This window comes from Mytilus californianus, unplaced genomic scaffold (assembly GCF_021869535.1).
Source record: "Mytilus californianus isolate M0D057914Y unplaced genomic scaffold, xbMytCali1.0.p SCAF_4, whole genome shotgun sequence".
Taxonomy (NCBI): Eukaryota; Metazoa; Mollusca; class Bivalvia; order Mytilida; family Mytilidae; genus Mytilus; species Mytilus californianus.
In genome coordinates this window covers 124,388,368-124,412,911 of record NW_026262690.1, presented here as the reverse complement: position 1 = coordinate 124,412,911, position 24,544 = coordinate 124,388,368, and the positions used below count along the sequence as shown (strand labels likewise).

General features: G+C 31.3%; 2 protein-coding genes across 4 annotated transcripts; one reads left to right on the top strand and one right to left on the bottom strand.

Moving 5' to 3' along the window:
- Positions 1-379: 379 nt before the first annotated feature.
- LOC127739331 (ATP-binding cassette sub-family B member 10, mitochondrial-like) lies at positions 380-16,601 on the bottom strand. Its single transcript, XM_052251007.1, has 13 exons — positions 16,099-16,601; positions 14,635-14,838; positions 11,916-12,118; positions 11,168-11,302; positions 9,533-9,679; positions 8,944-9,079; positions 8,122-8,217; positions 6,703-6,909; positions 6,069-6,148; positions 4,754-4,934; positions 3,845-3,888; positions 2,106-2,140; positions 380-850 (listed from the first exon to the last, which is right to left on the bottom strand). The coding sequence occupies exons 1-13, from the start codon at positions 16,349-16,351 to the stop codon at positions 607-609; spliced, it is 1,965 nt and encodes a 654-aa protein (XP_052106967.1). The 5' UTR covers positions 16,352-16,601; the 3' UTR covers positions 380-606.
- A 223-nt stretch (positions 16,602-16,824) lies between these two features.
- On the top strand, positions 16,825-23,910 carry LOC127739329 (ribonuclease P/MRP protein subunit POP5-like). 3 transcript variants are annotated; one of them, XM_052251004.1, is made up of 5 exons: positions 16,825-16,867; positions 18,304-18,440; positions 20,298-20,435; positions 21,155-21,238; positions 23,582-23,910. In XM_052251004.1, exons 1-5 carry the CDS (start codon positions 16,848-16,850, stop codon positions 23,683-23,685), a joined length of 483 nt encoding a protein of 160 aa, XP_052106964.1. In that variant the 5' UTR covers positions 16,825-16,847; the 3' UTR covers positions 23,686-23,910. The 3 variants fall into 3 exon arrangements, with proteins under 3 accessions (XP_052106964.1, XP_052106966.1, XP_052106965.1); XM_052251005.1 differs by having other exon boundaries at positions 16,865-16,942; XM_052251006.1 differs by lacking the exon at positions 20,298-20,435 and having other exon boundaries at positions 16,836-16,867.
- Positions 23,911-24,544: the final 634 nt, after the last annotated feature.

Sequence of the window (24,544 nt, the reverse complement as noted above, 5' to 3'; positions counted from 1 at the left end):
GCAGGCGAGACACAGGGTTTCATGGAACCCCTTACAAATTTTTCATTGAACTGGGTTCATAGAGGAGAGAGTTATTGTGTTAACAAATTAATCCATAATTTTTTTCAAACAAAAATATATTATAAACTTATTGAATAGTCATGGATATCATGTTTAATGGTCTAGGGAATATTTGATGTTCTAGGATGCTTATTTTTTGTTTTTATTTATTTCTTCTATTCTTTACATACACTTTCTTCAAATTCTCTTCCTAAATTTTCCATGAGAAATCAATGACAGTATTTCACTTCAAAAATGATATTTTTAACTGTACAAGAGAAAGAATATTCCTTAAAATTTCCATTATTTTCAAATATTGCTTATTATCCTAGAAGAAATCTTACATTTCAAAACTTTATTGGTATTTTGAATGTATGTAGCAAACATCAATTAATTAATTGTATTTAATCAACAACAAGGACATTTCAATATCAAAAATATGAGGTCCTTAGACAAAAGATCCTAGACCATAGAAATCCACATCTGTTAACACCATCTAATCTATAGATTTATTGATAATAAATAATGAAAAAGGGAAGTAATATACTTTTTTTTAAATCAAATAACTTAAGACCCATTATCATCAATAGTAATAGTTTGTCTCTCAACAAGTTTCCTGAAAAGTCCGTCTGGAATGTCCATTAATTGACTATAACTTCCTATTTCTGATACATGTCCATGATTTATAACAGCTATCTGGTCAGCTGACTTTATAGTGGACAGACGATGAGCTATTGTTATTACTGTACGACCAACCATCAGTCTTTCTAAAGCTTCCTGTACCAGATATTCACTTTCAGCATCTAAGGCACTAAAATATACAATGATTAATTTATAGAACCATGTTTTCAAAGTTGGCTAAAAATATTTTTTATTGAAAAAAAACCTGATATTACACAAAAAGATCATGTGGAACAAAATGTAAATTTGATCTTGAAGCTGTACACCAATAATCATTTCAATATCTTTGACAGTATAGATATTTTGGTACACCATGGATGCCACTGTGACTTGAACTGGGTCATAATTCTCTCCACCTGAACAACACGCAAACTTGATCTGTAACTCATCAGGGTTGTCTTTTGTTATATCATGATTATGTCATTTTTGGTAATTTGGTGTTGATATCAAATATTTGATGGTCTCTCTTATATTTATTCACAACTTGTGTAAATTCATGACAATTGAAAGAGTTTGCTGCCTCATTGATGTATACCCTACATCTCCTTTCACTCATATTTATACAAAAGAAAACTTTAAAAGTTTTAAACAATTGATAGGTTTGGACCCATAAAACTGGTTGTCACCTACCCCTTATGTTAAGTCATGAAGGTGAAAAAATAAACATTTGTTTTAACAAGCACTCTACCGGTTAAAAATTTATTGTACTGGAACAAAATGCTAACTTGATCTATAACTTGTCATGGTGTAAACTATATAAAAAATATCAAGTCAATATATTCAAGCATGACAAAAAATATGTGGAAAACTGATTATTTATGTGAATTTTCTAAGTTCATGGACCATAACTCTGCACAAAATCAACAGACTGGAACAAACTTGAACTTGGTCTGTAACTTGTCATGATAAAACTATATACCAATTATCAAATCAATATCTTCAAGCATGACGAAAAAAAGTGTGGAAAACTGATTATTTGAGTGAATTTTCTAAGTCCAAGGACCATAACTCTGCACAAAATTATCAGATCAGAACAAAATTCAAACTTGATCTGTAACTTGTCATGATAAAACAATATACCAAATATCAAATCAATATCTTCAAGCACGAAGAAAAAAAGTGTGGAAAACTGATTTGCCGGACTGACGGATGGACAGACAGACAGACAGACGGATGGAGTGCAAACCTAAAGTCCCCTTCGACTTCGTCGGTAAAGGACTAACAAGTGTTTTGTTTAATGTTTCCTTGTGTTTTGTCAATGATTACTAGACTAAGTCTTTCAATCTTATAAAGTTATCCCGAACTTTGTGCATTTGTAATTTCCTATTATTATAATGACATTTCAGTTATATCTCATCAAATTTCTATTATGCATTAAATCTTACCTAGTTGCTTCATCAAGAATAAGAATTTTGGGGTTCTGCAATAAAAATGTGTAAATTACATATACTGGTGTATGTTTTATTGCTTAGCATGTAACTCATATATAAAAGTAAAAAAAAGGATATTTATAAAATTCAGGCATATACCAGAAATTCCACATTTAAAAATTTCTTGATTTGAAGTCTGGAAGAAATGCTTCTGTCCATGTTTAATTTCCATATTTGTTGTGGCTACGTGATGACATAAAGGTAGATAACTACTTACCAAAGAAAATTTGTAACTTTCAAAAAAAAAACTTTTGAGGAATAAAACATATTATCGCGATTTTACGAAATTTTCCTTTAATCTTGCTGACTGATAATTTTCTTTCTCAGCGGAGTCGAGTGATATGAAAAATTATTCGCTAGAAACTAAGGGGGCACGTGGCATTGTCAATGAAATAGACAACCTCATCAAAGGTAAAATAGCCATAAACAGATTATCATTGGTCATCTCAACTCGATTGCTTTTCTCACTTTCGCCGTACCGGCTTAAGCGAGAAAAATCAATCTCGTTGAGATGATCAACGATAATCTATAATAACGTAGGTGTTAATCAGACAACATTCCAAAAATAGACTTGATAAATTTTCAAATCACAAATGAAGAAAACAGCATTATTGTTGTTGCTCATCCTATTGCTTACTGAAAGGTCTTAAATGATAAGGTGTCAGTAGTGTCAGTAGTGGCAGTATTTGAGCTGGAACTGCTTTTATACCCTTCAGGAGCACATCAGATTATCCCAGGTACTTAAATGCATTTGTTATATTCATAGTTTAGCTTTCTCTGCAATTTTTCCTGGAGTAGAGCTAGTCTCTTTTTAGTTTTTTTTAGGTTTATTTTTTGTTGTTGGGAGGGGGTTATGGCCTTTTATGTTTTTTTTTTGTTTGTTTTTTTGATTGCCTCTTGCTATCTTCTTTTTTTTCCTTTTTTCTTAAGATATCTCATTTAACAACATGAATCAAGATTCCAGCATAGTATGCATGCATTACAAAGGTAAGAGGTTAGACCTTTCTACAAATTCTGTCATTCGTGAACTAACACCACAAAAGTATAGTCTGCGTGAATTTGGTGTTGATGACATATCTTTGACATTCCCTGTTAATCCTACTGATTTATATGTCTTTGGGTTGTTTTCTCATTAACTCAAGCTTCACACCCCCCTATCTTCATAAACCACAAAAACAACTTTCAAATATCACAGGCTTAGCAAAATTAAGTGACTATGTACAGTACCCCTGGTATTTAAAAAATTATCAATAGAACATTTTTACAAAAAAAAAAATCAATTACGAATTTTATAAAAATATTGATAATTACATTACTACGGTACATTTTAAATTACTATTTTCTTTTTTTTTTGGAAATGTGATTTTGAGAAATATTCTGCTAACAGAAAAAAAAAATTATTCCATTTAAAATCATATATAGAGTTTTCTGTCTTGATGGATCAAACTTATTTTTGCTGATGATAACAAATAATGTGGCAAATTTAGTTTTTTTTAAGATTGCTAAAAAATAACTTTATTTGAACTTTGGTGGATAGTTGTCTCATTGGCAATCATACCACATCTCCTTACTTTTATATTTAGATATAATTTTTAATATTTTTATTAATTTAGTACATATATGTCCTGAATTCTTAATGATAACAGTGCTTCAAAATATTTCTGACATTACCATCAAATTATAAAGTTTGTTACCTTAAGGATGGCTCTGGCTATTGCAACTCTTTGTCTTTGTCCACCTATCAAAAAATAAATTTTATATGTATACTGATATGTTTTCACAGTGGGAAATTGCCTACAATAAAATATTTGATACAATATACTATATATGTTTAAAACGATTTTATGAGGAAATGTTTACAAAGCGGATAATAAGTCGCACACAAGGATAATTTTCAATCTTCTTCATTAATGAAGCAATTGCTTTGAGGAAAATTAACCTTAATTTGAACTGTAACCATTAGGGCTGTTCATTAAAAAACGTACATGGGACTGAGGGAAGGCATTCAGACATCCCAAGAATGGATGGATGTTTTTGTACAGTGAAAGTATAAGAAACATTATAAAATTGCCTGTATAGATGGTTACCCAATTTTTAAGGGACTGGTAAAATGCATGCTTTAATTTAACAACCATTTGAACTGATGCGAATTATTTTGTACTTATTTTCATCTTCATTTCTATGTCAAAATCTATTGTATGTGAAATATACTCTGGAAACATTAATAACTTTTGTGGAAACAACATAAATTCCATGGTTTTACCAAAGTGTTTGAAGCAACAGTTATTTTCCGTAAGAATTTTTTTTAAATGTATTGCAACTAAAACAATTTTTCTCCATGCAATCTATAACCACATAAAAGATGTGTAATGCATGTGAAGTAGTATATTCCATTTGCAAGTTGAATACAAAATCTAATAACGCTGTTAATTAAATGTTGGATACTTTTCATTATTTATTGAATCAAAACCTGACAAAAATGTCTGCAATATATCTTTTGTGATTCATGGGATATTTTAACTACATTTGCAAAGGGATTAAAAAATAGAGTAATGCTTGTAATTGAATGTCGGAAACTTCTCATTATTTATTGAAAAAATTACCTGACAATGTTTGTCCCCTTTCTCCGACCAGTGTATTGAATTTATCTGGGAATGAGTTGATAAAATGATAAGCATTGGCTTTCCTTGCTGCCTCATATATCTCCTCATCTGTAACTGTTGTAGGATCTAGTGATCCATAGGCAATGTTATCTCGTACTGAACAGGAAAATAATACAGGCTCCTACAAAAACCATGAAATCTTATTCATGGACAAATGGGATTATAACTCCAAATAACACACACTGGCTATATTGATTTGAAGAACAATCAGTATTAGAGAATATTTGATGACATTATGCAAAATGAACTTATTTACGTGCTTGATACATGCATCCTTATAATACTTTTTAACAGTAAATTAACATTTATAACAATAGATAGACTTTCTGATCAGTTTTGGAGAATAATTATATTATATTGTACTGAGAAGTATATCCTATTACACAAGCATGTGAGAGCAATAGGATATACTACAAGGGATAATATTCTTCAAAATAAATGTAATAACCCTTTTATAAAATAGTACAAAACATTTTGACGATATTGATGATACTTTGTCCAATTCTTGCAGTTCTTTTGAAAAATGATAGTATTTTAACCTCATATCCTGATTTTGTAATTCTTGGAAATCTTAACACATATATATATGTATTTTCTTTGTCTTACTTTGACATAATTTAACAAGTAAATCCAAAAATTTCTTTTCAGTCATTCACTTTAAATTCTGTTGAGAAGGACTAAAGAGTTTGGTTACATAATCTTCTTCTATGTGATGTCCAAATACTTAATTACAATAGCATTCAAAAGTTGATGCAGCATGACTAATATCTCTTGTCAGTTTTGGACATCTAAAATATAACCTTTAGGTCTGTGCAAACTCTTTAAATCACTAGAATATTACTCATGACCTGGGTCTGTTTTAGACTTCTAAAATATAACCTTCAGGTCTGTACAAATTCTTTAAATCACTGGAGCATGACTATTAACTTAGGTCTGTTTTAGACATCTAAAATATAACCTTCAGGTCTGTACAAACTCTTTATATCACAGGAGCATGACCCATAACTCTGTTTTAGACATTTTAAATGTTCAGATTGTACAATGACTTTTAATCCTTCAGATTTTGAATGTGTATCATTATTATTAATGATAGTGTCTCATTAGTTGTTTTCAGCTGGCATCATTTTACTAAATGTTAGGTTCTTATGACTTTATGTGTATATATATAGATATTGTAATGGATGGTGACACTTTAATAAAATAAATCTTATCTTATCTTATGTATTTTTTCTGAAGCCTTAGTACAAAATTTTACCTGACTAACAGTTCCTATCTGACCCCTAAGCCAGGTAGGATCTATCATTTTTATATCTTCTCCATCTAGTGTTACTGAACCTAGATTAAAAGGACAAAAAAATAAATTTCAAAATGGTTTCATCCTTAAACATGCTAAATGTATTCAGTAATATATTGGCAGTGTTTCCTTTTCTTGAATACACAAAGATCAATAAGACAGACAATTTTACCAAATGTCAAGCTCTTAATCGCCCACAGTCTAGCCAAACTGTAATCAATTTATAGTTAGGAGAGACAACCAATAATCAGAATTACTTATGTGGTAAAAAAAAGTCTTCATTCAAGACATACTGCACAATGCTAAGCACAAACATATCTACTTTTGTGCTATTATCTATGGTAAAGTATCTTGTGAAGAATCATTATGTCTGAACAGTGAAAAACTAAAAGTATATTTGACTCAGTTCTTTTTATGGCTTTTGTTTACAGTTGATGTGGTCACATAATTTGTAAGGTATCATATCATCTCAGCAGAAATAAGAAAACATATTTTTCTAATTGCTATGGTAACATAGCTTTTGAAGGACCATATTTTCTCAGCCGTTGTCAGCAGTAAAAAAAAAATATGTTTAAAAGTTGCTATGGTAACATACCTTGTAAAGGGTCATAATATCTCAGCAATAATGAACCAACAGTGGATTTCCCTGAACCACTAGGTCCAACGACAGCAGTAATGGACCCTGATGGTACTAATAATGATAATTTATCAAATATGACAACATCATCTCTGGAAGGGTAGATAAATCGGACATCGTTAAATTCTATATTACCTATTACTGGTGTAGTTGGAATAAGACCACCTACGAAAATAAAAAATAAAAAACTTTAATCATCAATGGGTTTATTTTATCTTCATTTCCCAAATTCAATAAGAACAGAGTTATATGTTTAAATGAAACTCTATTGCAAAGTTCTTTGTAATATACAACTAGTCTAGACTTAGGAAGATGTTTTGCTTGCCCATATAACCTCTTTTTTCATTATATGGCACATACATTTATACACCTGGAGACTGTTAGTCCAGGAGCATACCATCAGCTCAGTAGTCAGTGCTTCAGTATAGACATGATTTATAACATACTTTTTTTTTAAATCCCTCATTGATAAATAGTCTATTTGCCAATTCCCATAATTGATCCTCTAATTAGAAATCCATTTTTTAGTTGTCTACCTTAGGAGGGACATAAATTTTCATTGACAATAAAGAGCTTGCAGAAAGAGCAAATTTATCTGTGCATAATGTGTGTAACCTTTAAGTTTTTTTATTCTTTTAATTACATTTCATTGTTTGTTAACCTAAAAAATCTTGATAACAGTAGCTATTTTTCACTAAAAATTGGTTAAAATGCTGATATATCACTTAGAACCAGTCTATGATAGACATAGGGAAGCAATTTGTGTTAAAAATGGGTAATGACAGAATCAAATCATTATTGGCAAATAGATCATTAGGAAATTATTAAAAAAAAACTAAGGTTGCAACTCACTAAGGCAAATTTGACCTTAGAAAGAAATTTGTCTATGCCTTTTACGTCCATTTTGGTCATACAGTTTCTTACGTTTATAAATATTTATGCCCCCCTGGCTTTTAAATGTTAAGATTTAAGCGTTCCTGATGAAGGTTAATCCAGATAGCACCTCAGACACAAAATTTATAAAGTTTTATTTTCCATTGTTCATCACAGATAATCAAATATTAACTTCTGGATAATGTTTTAGTTGGTTTTGTTGTTTGGTTTCTGCCTCATATCTCTGTATTGATATTTATACCAAAATACATTTCATAGTATATACATATACATATAAAACTGTTAAAATAATTACCTATGATCAATCAGTGACTTATAAAACAGTTTAAAATTGCAAACTGTTGGAGGAAACATTTTTACAATGCATAATAATTAAACAAAAAATAAAGTTGATTTAATCAAAACCTAAAGTTTTGAAACATTTCCTTCATAAATTGTCACCTGGATTATATTGACCAGTAATAACTACACTTAAATACAAACCATGTACTGGAATAGATGAAGTTCTGTCGGTAAGTTCCCACAACCTAGTACTAGCACCAAGTCCCTTCATCATCTCAGAGTAAAATGATGTCATACCTGGGAAAAAAAGGAAAATTATTTATCTTATATAAAATAAACAAGCAAAACATGATTTAAATTGATGCACAATTCCTAACCCTTTCAGTTCATTTGAGTAAACCCATTGTTTTTTATTAGAAGAAAAAAACATTAATCTTATATAAAACAAGCCAGCAAAACATATCTCAAATTAACACACATATAGAAGGAACACAGAAATATCACCAAATGAGATCTGAGTCTTACCTCCTAAAGAAACACCAATGTAGGCAGCATACAACAAGAATGCAGAGAGATCACCAAATGAGATCTGATACTTGCCTCATAAGGAAACACCAATGTAGGCATCATGTAGAAGGAACTACCAAATCTCACCAACTGAGATCTGAGTCTTACCTCCTAAGGAAACACCAATGTAGGCACTAACTGAGATCTGATACTTACCTCCTAAAGAAACACCAATATAGGCAGCATATAGTAGGAATGAAGAGAGATCCCCAACTGAGATCTGATACTTACCTCCTAAAGAAACACCAATATAGGCAGCATACAGTAGGAATGAAGAGAGATCACCAACTGAGATCTGATACTTACCTCCTAAAGAAACACCAATATAGGCAGCATACAGTAGGAATGAAGAGAGATCACCAACTGAGATCTGAGTCTTACCTCCTAAAGAAACACCAATGTAGGCAGCATACAGTAGGAATAGAGAGAGATCAGCAAGTGAGATATGTGACTTACCTCCTAAAGAAACACCAATATAGGCAGCATACAACAAGAATGCAGAGAGATCACCAACTGAGATTTGAGATTCTGTCATCATTGTTCCTCCATAATAGAACACAGAGAGAACTACACAGTTACCTGCCAAACCAACCTGAAAAATATCAACACTAGGATATATATACGTATTCACATAAACTTTTATTTTTATACCTATTTGGTAAACAATTTACATATATACATATTACTGAGTAGTTTTGCAAAAGTCTGCATACACGCCTATAGGAAGTTGGTAAAACTATTAAATTTATTTTGAAATTTGTCTTTTTCTGTGAAAAATTAATTTAAAGTCTCACTCATTATTGGTTTAAAGCCAAGACTTAGTCATGTCTTCTTCTTTTTTGATATATTAGTTAAACTTATTGATGAGTACTCAGTACTCAATACTTTGTGTGTCTATATTGAGGTAAGCTTAATGGTAAGTCTTAATGAGACAGACATTGTGTTTTGCAATGGTCTATAGCCTTCAAGCTCCCTTTATTGAACCTCTAATAATACTTTCATAGCCTTCAAACTAGGATTCTACTGGGCCTCTAATGGCACTTACTGAACCAAAGAACATAGCCCTCATAAGAGCCTCTTTATAAGTTAACTCGAGAACGTGTTTGATCCCTGTATTGTAACGATCTTCTTCCGTTGTTTCATGACCAAATGCTCTGACTGTTCTTATATTGCTGATCTTTTCCTCTGCTATCTGTAATTCAAAATGATATGTATAGCAATGCTGTTAAGTACAAATAGTATTATTATTTTTTTTAACTATAGAAACTACATGTATAACTTTTGGGGGGGGGGGGGGGGGGGGGGGGGGGGAGAGTGTTGTCTTTTCATCTTTTTTCCTTCAGCCATGATGCTATCTGTACTTCTTTGATGTGTGATTTGTTATTGCCCCTTGGTAGAAGATGCATGCATCTTCTAAATGTCTAATACAACTGAGGGCCAGTTTAAGATTTTTGGTCTTTTCTCTTCTTCACATATCATTGAAACTTGTCTTCTCAAGCCATATTGTTTCATTCTAGGTGATTTAAGGGATTAAAGTTATAATGCACATGTAAATTGGTGTGTTTCTGACAAACCTACATTTTTTGGTTTATTTTGTTTTTACGCTAAAACTGTTTGTGTTTTTTTCTTTTTGATAACAAAGTCTAGGAGAATGTGATCTTATTAACAGTTAAACTTCGTAATTGAATTGACTATCAGTAAGTAGGGTATTTTTACTATCAACCAACTTACAATGTATATTGGCTAGCAATTTACTTCTGTGACTTTTGCAAGTAAAAAAATAACGTAAATATGGATAGCGGTGAATATGGAATATGTCAAACTTGAATCTTTTCTAATATGAAAACACATGAAAAACACTTGAAAATGTGAAAGCAAATCTCTGCACAATTGGCTGAAAAGGGCTAAACTCAATGAAAATTAGTTAGTTTACAGTATCTAAGATAAGTACTTTTTTAGTAATACAGGATGTGTGGAGTAATTACCAATTTAGTCTATAGCTTTTTACAGTACATTATATCTCTGTGGTATGTAAGTTAAAGACTTTTTTTCTTACTAGAAAGATCCAGAACAATCCAACCTTGGTTAATGTTTCTTTGAAGGTAATCTATAGCTAATCTTATCATTTCAAATATTCATTAATTTGTGGTTTGGTAAATTCCTCCTTACAAAACAATGCAATTTGTTTTCTATTGGTTAAATACTAAAATACATTAGTACTTGTTTTGACTATCATGACTATGCTAATGAAATCAATGATAATTAGGGCTATTCCATTACAATGAATGTGGAAGGGTAGAGAAGGAAGTTAAATTTTTCAACTTGGGTTGTAGGTCATTTATGGTTGTATAAAATTGAGAATGGAAATGGGGAATGTGTTTCAAAGAGACAACAACCCGACCAAAGAGCAGAAAAAAGACCAAGGCCACCAATGGGTCTTCAACACAGTGAGAAAATTAAACACCCAGAGGCGGGCTTCAGCTGTATGTTCATTTGATGTAAGCAAAATTACTCAAAGGATATGTTGGCTATTGGGGAATATAATAAGTCCCTTACTACCTTCCCACAGCCATGATATTATAGATAATAATGTATCAATGGAATAGCACATTGCATCCAATAATTTTAACCAAATAATTCACAAAACAAAATTTCTAAAGTTAAATATTTATCCTCATACCTGTGTTGTATTTGCTAGTGAATCTTGAACATCTTTTGTGATGGCCCGTAAAAATCGTCCATAAAACCGAGCCATAATCGATACTGGGGGGACTATCAACAAAGCTATACCTGTCAGCTTAGGAGACACATACATCTGAAGAAAAAAATGATAGACCTATATCTTTCAACTTAAGATACAGAAGCCCCAAAAAATTAAGTGTAAGATATAAGATTAACACAATATTTTTCTGTTCATATTGTGGATAGAATAGTTGAGTGTTTAACATTCAGCAGTAATATTCAATCATCTTCAGGTTAATGCGATTTGTCATTTTTCACTTCACTGTAAAATATAAAATGATTGGTGCCATGAGGTCACCTCCGTTCACCCCTGGCTTTTGATGGGTTTGTGTTGCTGAATCTTAAATTTTCTGTGATGTGTTTTATGGACTTATTTGGTCTCTTTATGTCTTTTTTGCCATTGTGTTGTATGTTGACCAATGGATTAATGCCCACTTGAAAGTCTCTTACTTTTTTAAAGTTACAAAGACTTCTATCTAATCATTCCATTAATCCATTTAGATATATATATAACTCATGTTACATGAAAATGGGCATGGAACATCTAAACCCTAAACAAATTCAAAAATGTCACAAAACATGATGACAAAGCTAGCAATATAATAAAGAAACAAATAAAGCATCTGTTCGAAGATTGTCTGTATTTTCAGTGACCTTAAATATAATTTAAATTACTGTAAACCTACCATCATACCAACTCCACCTGTGGCTTGTGCGACAGCTCGAAGTCCATCTGATATGTTTTGAGTAACAGACTGCCCTACAAGAGTTGTGTCTGCAGATAATCTATTTACTAACTCTCCAGTCTTTGTTTTATCAAAGAAGCCCATTTCTTGACGCATTATTGATGAAAAAAGTGTTTGTCGAAGTCTATTGATAATTCTGTTTCCTAAAATCAGATAAAGTATCAAATCATAAGAAGTACATTCATTTAGAGTGAATTTAAGACTAAACATAAAGTAAAACAGGGGGATAGGACAACTATCCAATACTCTGGTGGATAGTTGTCTCATTGGCAATCATACCACATCTCCTTATTTTATATTAATTCTGAGATGACTCTCAACACTTTAAAACAATGTCTTTGTATTCCTATTAATAATTGTTCAAGACAGTATGGTGACCTCTAGATGTCATTTGTTTTTGTGGTTGTTTTTTTTTTGGTTGCTGTTTAATTGTTGCTGTCTCACATCTCTGTTTTTTCGTCATAATTAACAATTTGACACAATGTTGTTACCACTCTCTTGAAACTGGACTATGAATGTAAAGCATTCTGTGAGTATTGCATGGCAATACTTAGTCCCCTACCAGTTAAAAAATTAATTGTACTGGAATAAAATGCTAACTTGATCTATCACTTGTCATGGTGTAAACTATATAACAAATATCAAGTTAATATCTTCAAGCATGACAAATACAAAATGTGGAAAATTGATTATTTGAGTGAATTTTCTATGTCCAAGGACCATAACTCTGCACAAAATCATCAGACTGGAACAAAATTCGAATTTGATCTGTAACTTGTCATGATAAAACTATATACCAATTATCAAATCAATATCTTCAAACATGACAAAAAAAAATGAGGAAAACTGATTATTTGAGTGAATTTTCTAAGTCCAAGGACCATAACTCTGCACAAAATCAATAGACCGGAACAAAATTTAAAATTGACCTGTAACTTGTAATGATAAAACTATATACCAATCATCAAATCAATATCTTCAAGCATGACAAAAAAAAGTGCGGAAAACTGATTATTTGAGTGAATTTTCTAAGTTCAAGGACCATAACTCTGCACAAAATCGTCAGACCGGTACGAAATTCAAACTTGATCTGTAAATTGTCATGATTAAACAATACACCAAATATCAAATCAATATCTTCAAGCACGAAGAAAAAAAGTGTGGAAAACTGATTTGCCGGACTGACAGATGGACAGACAGACAGATGGAGTGCAAACCAAAAGTCCCCTTCAAGTTCGTCGGTAGGGGACTAATAAAGAATTGTGTTTAAATTTCACCTTCTAAGGCAAAGTTTACCTTAAATATTTTAGCTATCTTTTTTTGGGGCCCTTTAAGTAACTCAGCTCCCCATTCTTTCTTGCACAAACATTTATCCCTAGTAAGTCTATACATTATCTATTTTAATTTTCCAAGCTTTTTGTTTTTATATAAAAATAAGGAGATGTAGTATGATTGCCAATGAGACAACTATCCACTAAAGTATACCAAAGTCCAAAAAAAGTGGATGTAAGCAATTATAGACAACAGTACGGCCTTCAACATTTAACCTAAATGTACCTGAGGAAGATTTATGCCATTTCTTTGATTGTTTCTGTTAAATTTATTCACAACATGTATCATGTGTATACAGACTATGAACAATTTAAACTTGACATATTGTAAAGACACTTGTCTATTGTTGAAGACTGTATGTTGTTCTCTGGCATGTCTAGAAGTACGTTGGTTATTTATTTTTGTTGTTACATTTTGTAGGTTGCTTTATCATTGCAGATGAATACCCACATATCTACATCTATTCATATTGAAAAACTTATCTTTTAAAATAAAGATTTTATGATTAAATGTGATAAATTGGCATCTCCTTTTATTCTTTTTAATTTAAAAAAAAAAACAGTTCAAATTAATTAACTTGAATTTCAATACTTAGCATGCTCAGTATTCATTTTTCTCTATTCTTAATTTTTTTTATTGGTCCATTATTTTCTATTCTTCATTTTTTATTGCACCATTATTCTCTATTCTATAAACCCCATCCAGACTCTGGTAAATTCTAGCACTTTGTGTGAGTTTGTTTCATGTAAATCTGTCATAGATTTACCTCAAAAAAAGAAATATAAGAACATAAAATAAATGTTATCAAGTTATATCTAAAATACAGCGTAACATTAACACTGTTGAAAAATATCTCTATTGGTAAACAATAGCTCAGCATTATTACTTAGATTGTCTTCCTCTTTCATATCAGAGTGTCTTAATATAAGGATACATGTAGTTTAATAATAATTTGAACTACATGTATCCCTTATATTAAGACACTCTGATATGAAAGAGGAAGAATAGACAAACAAAATAAATGGTAAAGACCTATTGCATATATAACAATATTAACAGACATGATAGTATAAAAAGTTACATATTGATATATATTAATATGTAACTTTTTATACTATCATGTCTGTTAATATTGTTATATATGCAATAGGTCTTTACCATTTATTTTGTTTGTGCCAACAAAATATTTGTATTGTACCTTAGAATTGATCCTTTTGCACAATCGAGGGGTGCTCCACATCACATACAATGGCACCATTTCAATATTTGTTTTCCATGATCTGTTCATGAAAGTACATCAGCTCTATAACATTATCAAGATATTTACCTGAAACTGACATTAAGTAGACTCTTCCAAAGTTTGCTAAAGCACCAACAACAAATACACCAATCATAATTTGACAGAATGAAGTAAGTGTCTCTTTCATTTTTCCTTGTTCGGATGGTGAATAAATAATATCTATAACTTTTCCAATACAAAATGGAACTGCCATGGAAACACCACTTGATATGATCAATAAAACAACAGCACCTACAAAAATATGTAAAAATTAAGACCACAACAACTAAAATTATTCTTTGGGTTTGTTCTTCCAAAAGTAAAAGCAAGCAGACAATATTTTTTTTCTGGTTTTTTTTCCTACATTTTCACATTATTTGTGACAAGCCATCCAATTATTTTAAACAAATAACATAAAATAATGGTTATCAATGTTTTGGATTGATTTATCATGTTTATTGCAAGAAATCATTTTTAAATGAGAAATTTCTTGACAGTGATATTAATATATGTAGATTTGTTAGTTTTTTTGTTTTTTTTTTAAATAATTGCACGGATGATCATTTATCATGTGTTTTAAACTACTGCATTTCTCTTCTCCATTTTTTAATCACAGCAATACATTTATAAATTTAATAATAATATTGCACCATTGATTTTTACCAGCTGTACATATGCATGTAGTCTATAAAATGCATGTAAGTGTAAATCCTTTTTAAATAAAGGTTGTACATGTACATAAATGAGGCCATTAGTTTACTTGTTTGAATTGTTTAACATTCATGACATTTGTCATTTTGGGTCCTTTTTTATAGCAAACTACCCATGCTACCCGGTATGGCTTTTCCTCATTGTTGATGGTCGTACCGTGACCTATAGTTGTTAACTTCTGAATAATTTGGTCTCTGGTGGAGAGGTGTCTCATTGGCAATCATACCAAATCTTCTTATTTTTATATTTTCATTATTATTTTACTTCATCATTTTGGTATCAGGTCCATTCGCGCCCAATACACTTCCGCACCCTTCATATTCGCCCCCTAGGTCCGTTCGCACCCAACACGTTCACACCCAATTTTATTCAAGTTCAAGTTTTATTATTAGATATTTTCTTATATATGTATATACAAACAAAAAAAAATATTTTGAATTCCTGAATAAAAATCTCAGAATCTCACTTTATTTAGAAACAACGAAAATTTTTTTATAGCAATACACTATCCAAAACATGATTAAGATTTATTCAACACAAAAAAATGTTATCAGAATCTCACTTTATTTTGAAACAATGAAAAAAAAAATATTTACAGAGATACACTGACCAAAACTCGATTACAAAATTATTAAAGACAGAACCAAAAAAAAAGGGTGCGAAAGTGTAGGGTGCAAACGGACTTTGGGTGCGAATGTGTAGGGTGCGAAAGTGAAAGGGGGCAAACGTGAATGGGCGCGAACATGTTTTTGGGCGAACGGACCTCACTGGATTCCATCATTTCACCCAGATAAAACTTGCCTGACAACTTCCATCTCTCTGGTTTTGCCAGAGAAAACAATCTCCTGATTTCATAAGTCCTTTTCTTTGAGTTGTCAGGTACCTTGTTATTGCCAGCTTTGACATTATTAAATCTTTTCAAAATATGGAAGACTTTGGGTTTATCACATTTCAACTTTAAAAATTGTCTGCAAATAACTGATGACCTATGCCTGATATTATTACAAGTCAATCTTTGACTTAACAAGATACAATTTCTCATTAATATGGTCATATTTATTGCATCAGATCTCCAAATTTTGGGTTTATGTGTATCCGGCTGTGTATTACGTAACGTTTTTTATTCGTCTGACAGATGGAACACTGGTTGACCAGTTATTTCATGTGTTGATACTTTTTTACGACACTTCTCCTTAATTATGAAAAAGGTAGACATCTATACACTTGATTGTCCTTTATCTTCTTTAAACATGTTAAAATACAAAAATGACATGTTCCCAATGTTGACATTCATGGGCGCAGACATGTTGGATAGACATAAAACATGTATCAGAGTCCCGTTACTTTCACACTCATATCTTCAAATTATACTGACGAAATTACCAAATTTTATAATTTTATAAAACATCCTTCATCAATGAATCATTTATAGATGATTTCTTCGTCTTAGATATTGCAATTGATGGCAAATAAAATTTCAAAATTTAATGATCGGAAACTTTCATTCGTTATTTAACGTATTTCACAAATTTGCAAAAAATAAATAGAAGATGGTCCGTTTCAAAAACAGGTTCATATACATTAATTGAAAGTGATGACCATGTTAACTAATATGAGGCAGGCGTTACCTGTGAAAGGGGACGAAGTCTGTATACATTAGTTTTTTTTTAATTCAATAGATATAAGAAGATGTGGTATGAGTGCCAATGAGACAACTCTCCATCCAAGTCACAATTTATAAAAGTAAACCATTATAGGTCAAAGTACGGTCTTCAACACGGAGCCTTGGCTCACAATGAGCAGCAAGCTATAAACAGTCAGGAGAATTACTGAAATAAGTGATTTAAAAATCACTTATTTAAGTAGCAAATTCGAAATTTTGTCACAAATTGTGATTTTGTAGTTTTACCAAAATTTTAAACATATAGATTATATCTTATTATTAGTAAAATTGGAAAACATGAACCTTTTTCTTCTTTTAAATAGCAAGGTTTATGCCTTTGATGCAATAATTAGCTGTAAATTCTATATTTGTTGAAAAAATGCTATAATGAAGGCTTTACATAATGAACTGATACTTTTTTAACAGATTTTTCCCAGCAGTGGGAGTAATTTTCCTGTAAAATTCAAAGTTTCATCTTACAGATTATGTAATAAAATTTTACTGTTTGCGATCAAAATTTCACTGTTTGGGGGTGTTGAAAGTAGTGGGGTAATTAAAATAATACTACTTAAAGAAGTGATTTTTTGGAAGAAAATAGAGGTATGATACTTAAACAAGTGATTTCCATGTCATTATCCCAGATTTAGTACAAAGTCATCACCTGACATGACCAGTCATCCTATCAACACAGATGTTGGTTCTGATAATTTTAGCAACATAATTAGTCCCTGGATCATTAGTATTGTATATTTATAGCTACAATAAAATTAAATCACTAAATCTAGTGATTAATTTGTACTACTTAAATAGGTGATTATTAAAGAAAGACAACTCTTACTTCCAACATTTGTAGACACAATGTTACTTGAATCAGTGATTTAAAAATCACTCATTTAAGTAAGTCCCCTGGCTGTAAAAGGCCCCAAAAATGACTAGTGTAAAACCATTCAAACAGGAAAACCAACGGTCTAATCTACTGTAAAAGCAGAAATTTTCGTGGAGAATTTTATTTCGTTTATTTCGTAGAAAGAATATATCCACGAAATTAAAACCCCTACGAAAATTTAACCTACATATAATATCACTTCCATTTAATGGAAACCACGAAATTAAATCCGCATGAAATTTTATATAGAGACAAAACCACGAAATTTTAACCCCACGAAAATTAATGTTTCTACAGTATATAAAATCGAGAAACGAGAAACACTTATGAACCACATCAACAAACGACAACCACTGAACATCAAGTTCCTGACTTAGGACAAGTGCAAACAATTGCAGCGGGCTTTCTTTGAATGTCTGACTGTTTCCAATGTTAAATACTTTTAATTGTATTTCAGGTATTTAGTTTGTGAAGTTATGACAGACGGTAGGAAACCAGAGTTTACACAGATGGATTTCCTTCATTGTTTGAAAGATGCAGTATCAAAATATCACGGAGACTATGGCACAGGGTCTATTATGACTTCACTATTTGGTACATGGAAACCTTATATTTATAACAGACTTAGGGTTTCAAAAATGTACTGTTAATTCAGAAAATTAATTTAGCTTTTTTTATTTTATTAAAACATTAGAGGGAGGGACTATTATCATGTAAGTTAGACCTCCCATTTTAAATTTTGATGACATTATTTGTTTGCAGTATTTTCTAACACATTTTTTGGTACATGAATGGCATTATTAATATCCCATATTTGTGTCTGCTGATTAATTATGTTGACCTCTGGATGTTTTTTGTTTATGTTGTTGGATTGCTGTCTTTCTTTTTACCTGTGACTCAACATCTTTTTTTAAGTCATGCATAAGAATTTCTGTATTTTAGTTGCATTTTCTCACTGTTATTTTCAAGCGTCCATGCATTTAATCAGGAAAATGTATGAAAAAACGAACTGATTCTGTTTTTAAAGTATAAAACGAATTGTATGAAATAAACTGTAATGAATAATGCAGTTCATAACTTTGCTTAAGTAATTGATATAAAAATAAGGGGATGAGGTATGATTGCCAATGAGACAACTATTCACCAAAGTTCAAATGAAGTGGATGTAAGCAATTATAGGCAACTGTACGGCCTTCAACAATGAGAAAACCCCATACCGTATAATTGGCTATAAAAGGCCTGACATGAAAAATATGAAACAATTCAATTGAGAAAACTAATGGCCTAATTTTATAACAAAACAATTAATGAAAAACAAATATGATAGACATGAACCTAATGTTTGTGAGAAAATGCTCAGTGTTTACAAGTCAATGAACACTTTAAAAAAAACATTAATATTTATAATTCTAATAAAATGCACTAAAATTTATGCCCAGACTTTGTTTCTAATTTGTATTTGTAGTGTAATGTAATTTAATTTAAGGTTTAGTATTTGTAATTTTATACATACATGAGGGTATATATGGGGGTCTTCATTTCTGTATTCTTTAAATTTTTTTCGGAAAAGCTGGACATCTTTTAATATGTTACAAACGAAAGTGAACCAACGCCTGGTAAATCTATAGTACGGTAGAGTCCCTGAAGTGGATATCTCGGGTATGCAGGGTCATTATGATAAAGCACATAAAATGTAGAAAGTTTTTTAACAACAACACTGTAGGGATTGCTGCAGAAAATTTATTGATCGACATGTTTTGTTGGCACCAAAACATGTTGATCAATAAATTGTCTGCAGCAGTCCCTAAAGTGTTGTTGTTATAAGACTTTCTACATCTTTTTATATGGATCTACCTTAAAACCACATCTATTGTTTTCTCTATTCTTTGTATTTTTGGCACATTCTCCTCTATTCTGTGACCCCATCCACATCCTCATACATGTTCTTTATGATTATTTTTTGGGGTTAGATTAACTTTTAGTATGGGTCACATTGGCATAGAGGTATATTGAGACTATTACTTATCACCTCCAACTGATGATTGAATGAAATATGAGTAAATGGCTGCCAGACAAACATCTAACCCCCAGTTGTCAAAAAAAGTTATAAAATCATAGGCTTGGAAAAAAGGTTATTTTGAAGTTCAGACTTTATGTTATTTAAGTTTGTGAGTAAAAGGCTCAGTGTTTGTTACATATCAAGGAATGCCCTTAAAAAAAACTTTTTTATTTAAAATTTTAATAAAATGCACTAAACATGCTAAAATTTATGTCCAGTTGAAAAAAAATATTTTAAAAAACGTACAGAACTATTTTGCCTGTGTAAGAAATCACTCACAGTGTCATGGCACAGGTTTATACATATATAAACATTTTGTTGCCATGATGCTAACATTGGAAAATGGGTTTAGTATATTGTTTAAATGTGAATAATTTTTTAATCAATTGCAGTAAAGTATTTTAATCAGGAAACTGGGATCATTATTGTACGAGTTAAACGTGGATGTCATCTGATGATCCAGTCAACTTTGACCTTTATAACAAAGGTCAAAGATTGTGAGGTCTTGTTACATACTATTCACATAGGAGGTAAATATTTGTAAAGTATTTTGGAGTCTTCCTACATTATACTCGAATTCCATTTGAAGTGGGAAAAAACAGAATATAATTATTTTAGACATAAACCAGACTGTCTGTGAGATATATAACTACTGGTAACTTCTTTTTATTATATCTTTGCACCTGATATTTCAACAGTCCATGTTTCCATTTTTCCATTCAGAATTTGTAACCCCATAACCAAAATGTGACAAAGAACATACACACGGAAAATATTGAATACCATATAAGAATATGAATAAAAGTAGACATGGGGAATACATCAATGAGACAGCAACCCAAACAAATATCCAAACAACATCTAGAGGTCAACATACAGTATTCAACAATAGACATGGTGGCTTAACAATATGGGAAGCTTGAAATTGCCTTAAAATGGCCTGTTTATTGGACTTGTTGGGGCCATGGACAATCTTGGACTATGTATATACCTATAATACTGAGTTGCTCCAAACATTTGGTTACTAGATACCCTTTATCCAGTGGTGTATTTGGTTGATAGTACTAGGTTTAACCTATTGGTAAATCTTCATCTGTGATTAGAAATAACTGCCAACCAGGTCCTGAACACTCAAAAATTGTTCTTTCTTCATGATAATTGAATACACTGGTATTTAGGCTTAAGTACAGGAAGGAACTTCAAAAACCTTTTTATGATCTAATAAAATTTTTATTGATTTTTTTTTCAGGTACATTAAAGTCATGTCAGAAATTTCTGATCAGATATCATCAAAAACAACTAGCTACATCACTGAAACAATGTAAAACTAAAGGTTAGAAAACTTTAATTCAGTATATTATGTGTATTGCTAATATTATGTGTATTGCTAATATTTTTGTATCAATTATTGTCATGTTTTTTTTGTCAATTAGAGAATTTGGTGGTCTCTGTTAAATTAATCCCAACTTTTTTAGACTCTGTGAGATGACCTATGGTATAGCCATCTGTACATTGTTGAATACCATACATTTACCTCAAGAGGTCTTTTAGATTCTTGTGTCAATAGTTTGTTGTCTCATTGATGTATGTTCATCAACTTCTTTTATTGATAGTTGCTCAAAAGAAACTTAGTTTAAAGTATATACCCTAAAACAGGATTACAAAATTGAGTAGTTTCTCACTTGAAAAAAAAATGAAATAAATTGATAAACAATGTTGTTCAATATTCACAAATTGTATAAAATTGCCAATAGGACTGGATGTTGTATTTATCTGTGACACAAAATCACTGAACATACTTGAAAAAACTAAAATATGTAAACATCACTTTTATTGCTGCTCACAATGAGACCCACAACTTTTAGCAAACACTAACATCTCTATGAAGTTGAAGAGGGAGCCTAACATGGTTTAGCCTATTAAAGGAAACAATCATATTATGTACTGGTACTGCTGTAAAATATTTTCAATAATTTCATACAATACAGGACAGTTTGGTAGGAAACATCATACATAGACTTATTTATTTATTCTATACATACTCATTCAGAGGCAAGAGTATTTTCAGAGCAACCAGATTTAAATATAGATCCTGTGTAGATGCTTTTCTTACAAGGATACGACACTGCTAAGGTTTTAGTTTCTGTAGTTCAGACCTATTCATGTCCATTGGATTTTTATACGACCGCTTAAAATTTGCGTTCGTTTAATGCTATCATGTCGTTGTCGTCCGAAGACACATGTGGTTTCCGGACAATAACTTTAGTTTAAGTGAATGGATCTCTATGAAATTTTACCAGAAAGTTCAATACCACAAAAGGAAGGTTGGGATTGATTTTGGGGTTATGGTACCAACAGTTTAGGAATAAGGGGCCAAAAACAAGCATTTTTGTAGTTTCCGGACAATAACTTGTGTGTTAGTGTATGGATCTCTCTGAAATTGTACCACAAGGTTCCATATCACAAAGGGAAGGCTGGGATTGAGTTTGGGGGTAATTGCCAAATTGCAAGCATTTTTCTAGTTTCCAGACAATAACTTGTGTTTAAGTTTATGGAACTCTCTGAAATTGTACCTTTTTTTTGGGGGGGGGGGGGTGGATTTTATTTTCAGTTTTTTTTGGGGTTCATGTTTTTTTTCTTCAAAATTTTTGAAATATTTTTTTGGGGGGTTTCATACCTTTTTTCTTAAAGATTTTTCAAATGGGGGTGGGGGTGACAAATTTTTTGGGGGGATTTTTTTTTTTTTTCATAATTTTTTGGGTTTTTTTTTCCCCAAAATTTTCCATTTTTACATTGATTATTTCTTATTTATTTAGAAAAGCAACAAATACTGATATGGCAGGAGATACACACCAAACAGGGTGTGTAAATTATTATATATAACAGATTAACTAAGTATTGTGCAACTGCACAGTATTGCGCAATAGCAAGAAATCTTCAACTGAAAATAAATACAAATCTTTTAACCAATTTCAAAGGGATTAATTTAAAGTCTTTAATTTTTGGGGGTTCTAACCTTGTATTACTATTTTGGATATTGGGCCCCATTTTTAAATTGGTCTACATTGAGGTCCCAAGGGTCCAAAAATTAAACTTTGTTTAATTTCATCCAAAACTGAATTATTGCGGCTCTATGATATGCTGAATCTTATTGTGCATTTAGATTTTTTATTTTGGGCCCTGTTTTCAAATTAGTAAATATTAAGGTTTGAAGGGTCCAAAATTAAACTTTGTTTGATTTCAACTAAAATTAAATTTTTGGTGTTTTTTATATGCTGAATCTAACCATGTTGTTAGATTTTGGATATCAGACCATAGGTAAATTAAATGTCCCATTTCAAATTTTAAGATCTTTGACCACATTTATTTTGTATCAGAAACCTATATTATATCAAAAATTTGATCACAATCCAAATTCAGACAGTATCAAGCTTGAATATTGTGTCCAAACTTGCCCCGCCTGTTCAGGGTTCGACCTCTGCGGTCGTATCAGGCTGCGCTCGGCGAAGCATTTTATTCCTTAATGTGACACAGCTTCAAAAATTAAGAGTTAGAAATTTCATGGGTTTATGTTATAATTATAAGAACAGAGTAGAATGGATCTCACTCAGTTCCTTATAAAACATATGCATTACAACCAGATTGTTTGCAGTAGTTCTTAACTTTTTTGTTTCAGAAGAGAAAACCGTGGTAGGAAAAGCCGTCAGAAGAAGTGATGCCATTGTAAAAGCCAGTAATCTGAAAAAACTAGAGCTGAATATTTTGTCAGATGTCACATGACATGAATTGGAAAGCCTAAGATATTAGAAAAGTATGGAGATGTTAACCATTAAATAATAAACTGTCCAATTAAAATATGATGCTTGAACCAGAAAATAACATTGACTTTTTGGTGAACTGTACTCAACTCAGAAGTTACTGTTCAATATGCATATGAAGACAAGTTAAAAAGATTGAATCATGTAAAGTTAAGAGTAGCAATACTATAAATGAATCAATAATCTGTTTGATTGTTTGTTGATGTTTAATGCCACTATCAGAACTCATTCCCATAAATATTGGCCAGTTTTTGTTCGTGGTGGAAAAACAGAGTACCTGGAGAGAACCATTGACTTGAATCAATGATATGAATATTAAATAAATTACATTGATATAATGTGATGGATATGGTTCTCAGTATGACCTTTCTAGGAAAGTCTACAAGTGAGCAATGGTTACTGAGGTAGAGGTAACTATGGCCTCTGATATGTACCATAACTTCGTTACTCTAAACTCATACATATGTGGCAGCATTGGAGAGGAGATTGGAGTTCCCCAGTGTTTTTTACCCTTAGTCAAATTTTAACTAAGATGTCAGTGCACCAAGTTTAACCCAAAAAATAAGACTGCAATGGAATCAGACTTATCCCTCATCACACCACATCTTCTTTTTTATAATTATCCCTCAAATGATGTTTATGTATCACCACAAACTAAGATTTGGTGGAGTATACAGGTAACAATCACCCTGTTGTTTGGTCTGACTGTCTGTCCATGCTTCTTATAAGTGAACTCCTAGACAAATGGAGGATATTGATGAAACCTAACTGAGTTGTAACACATTACCTTAAAATAGGCATAAAGGAATAAAATCAAGGTT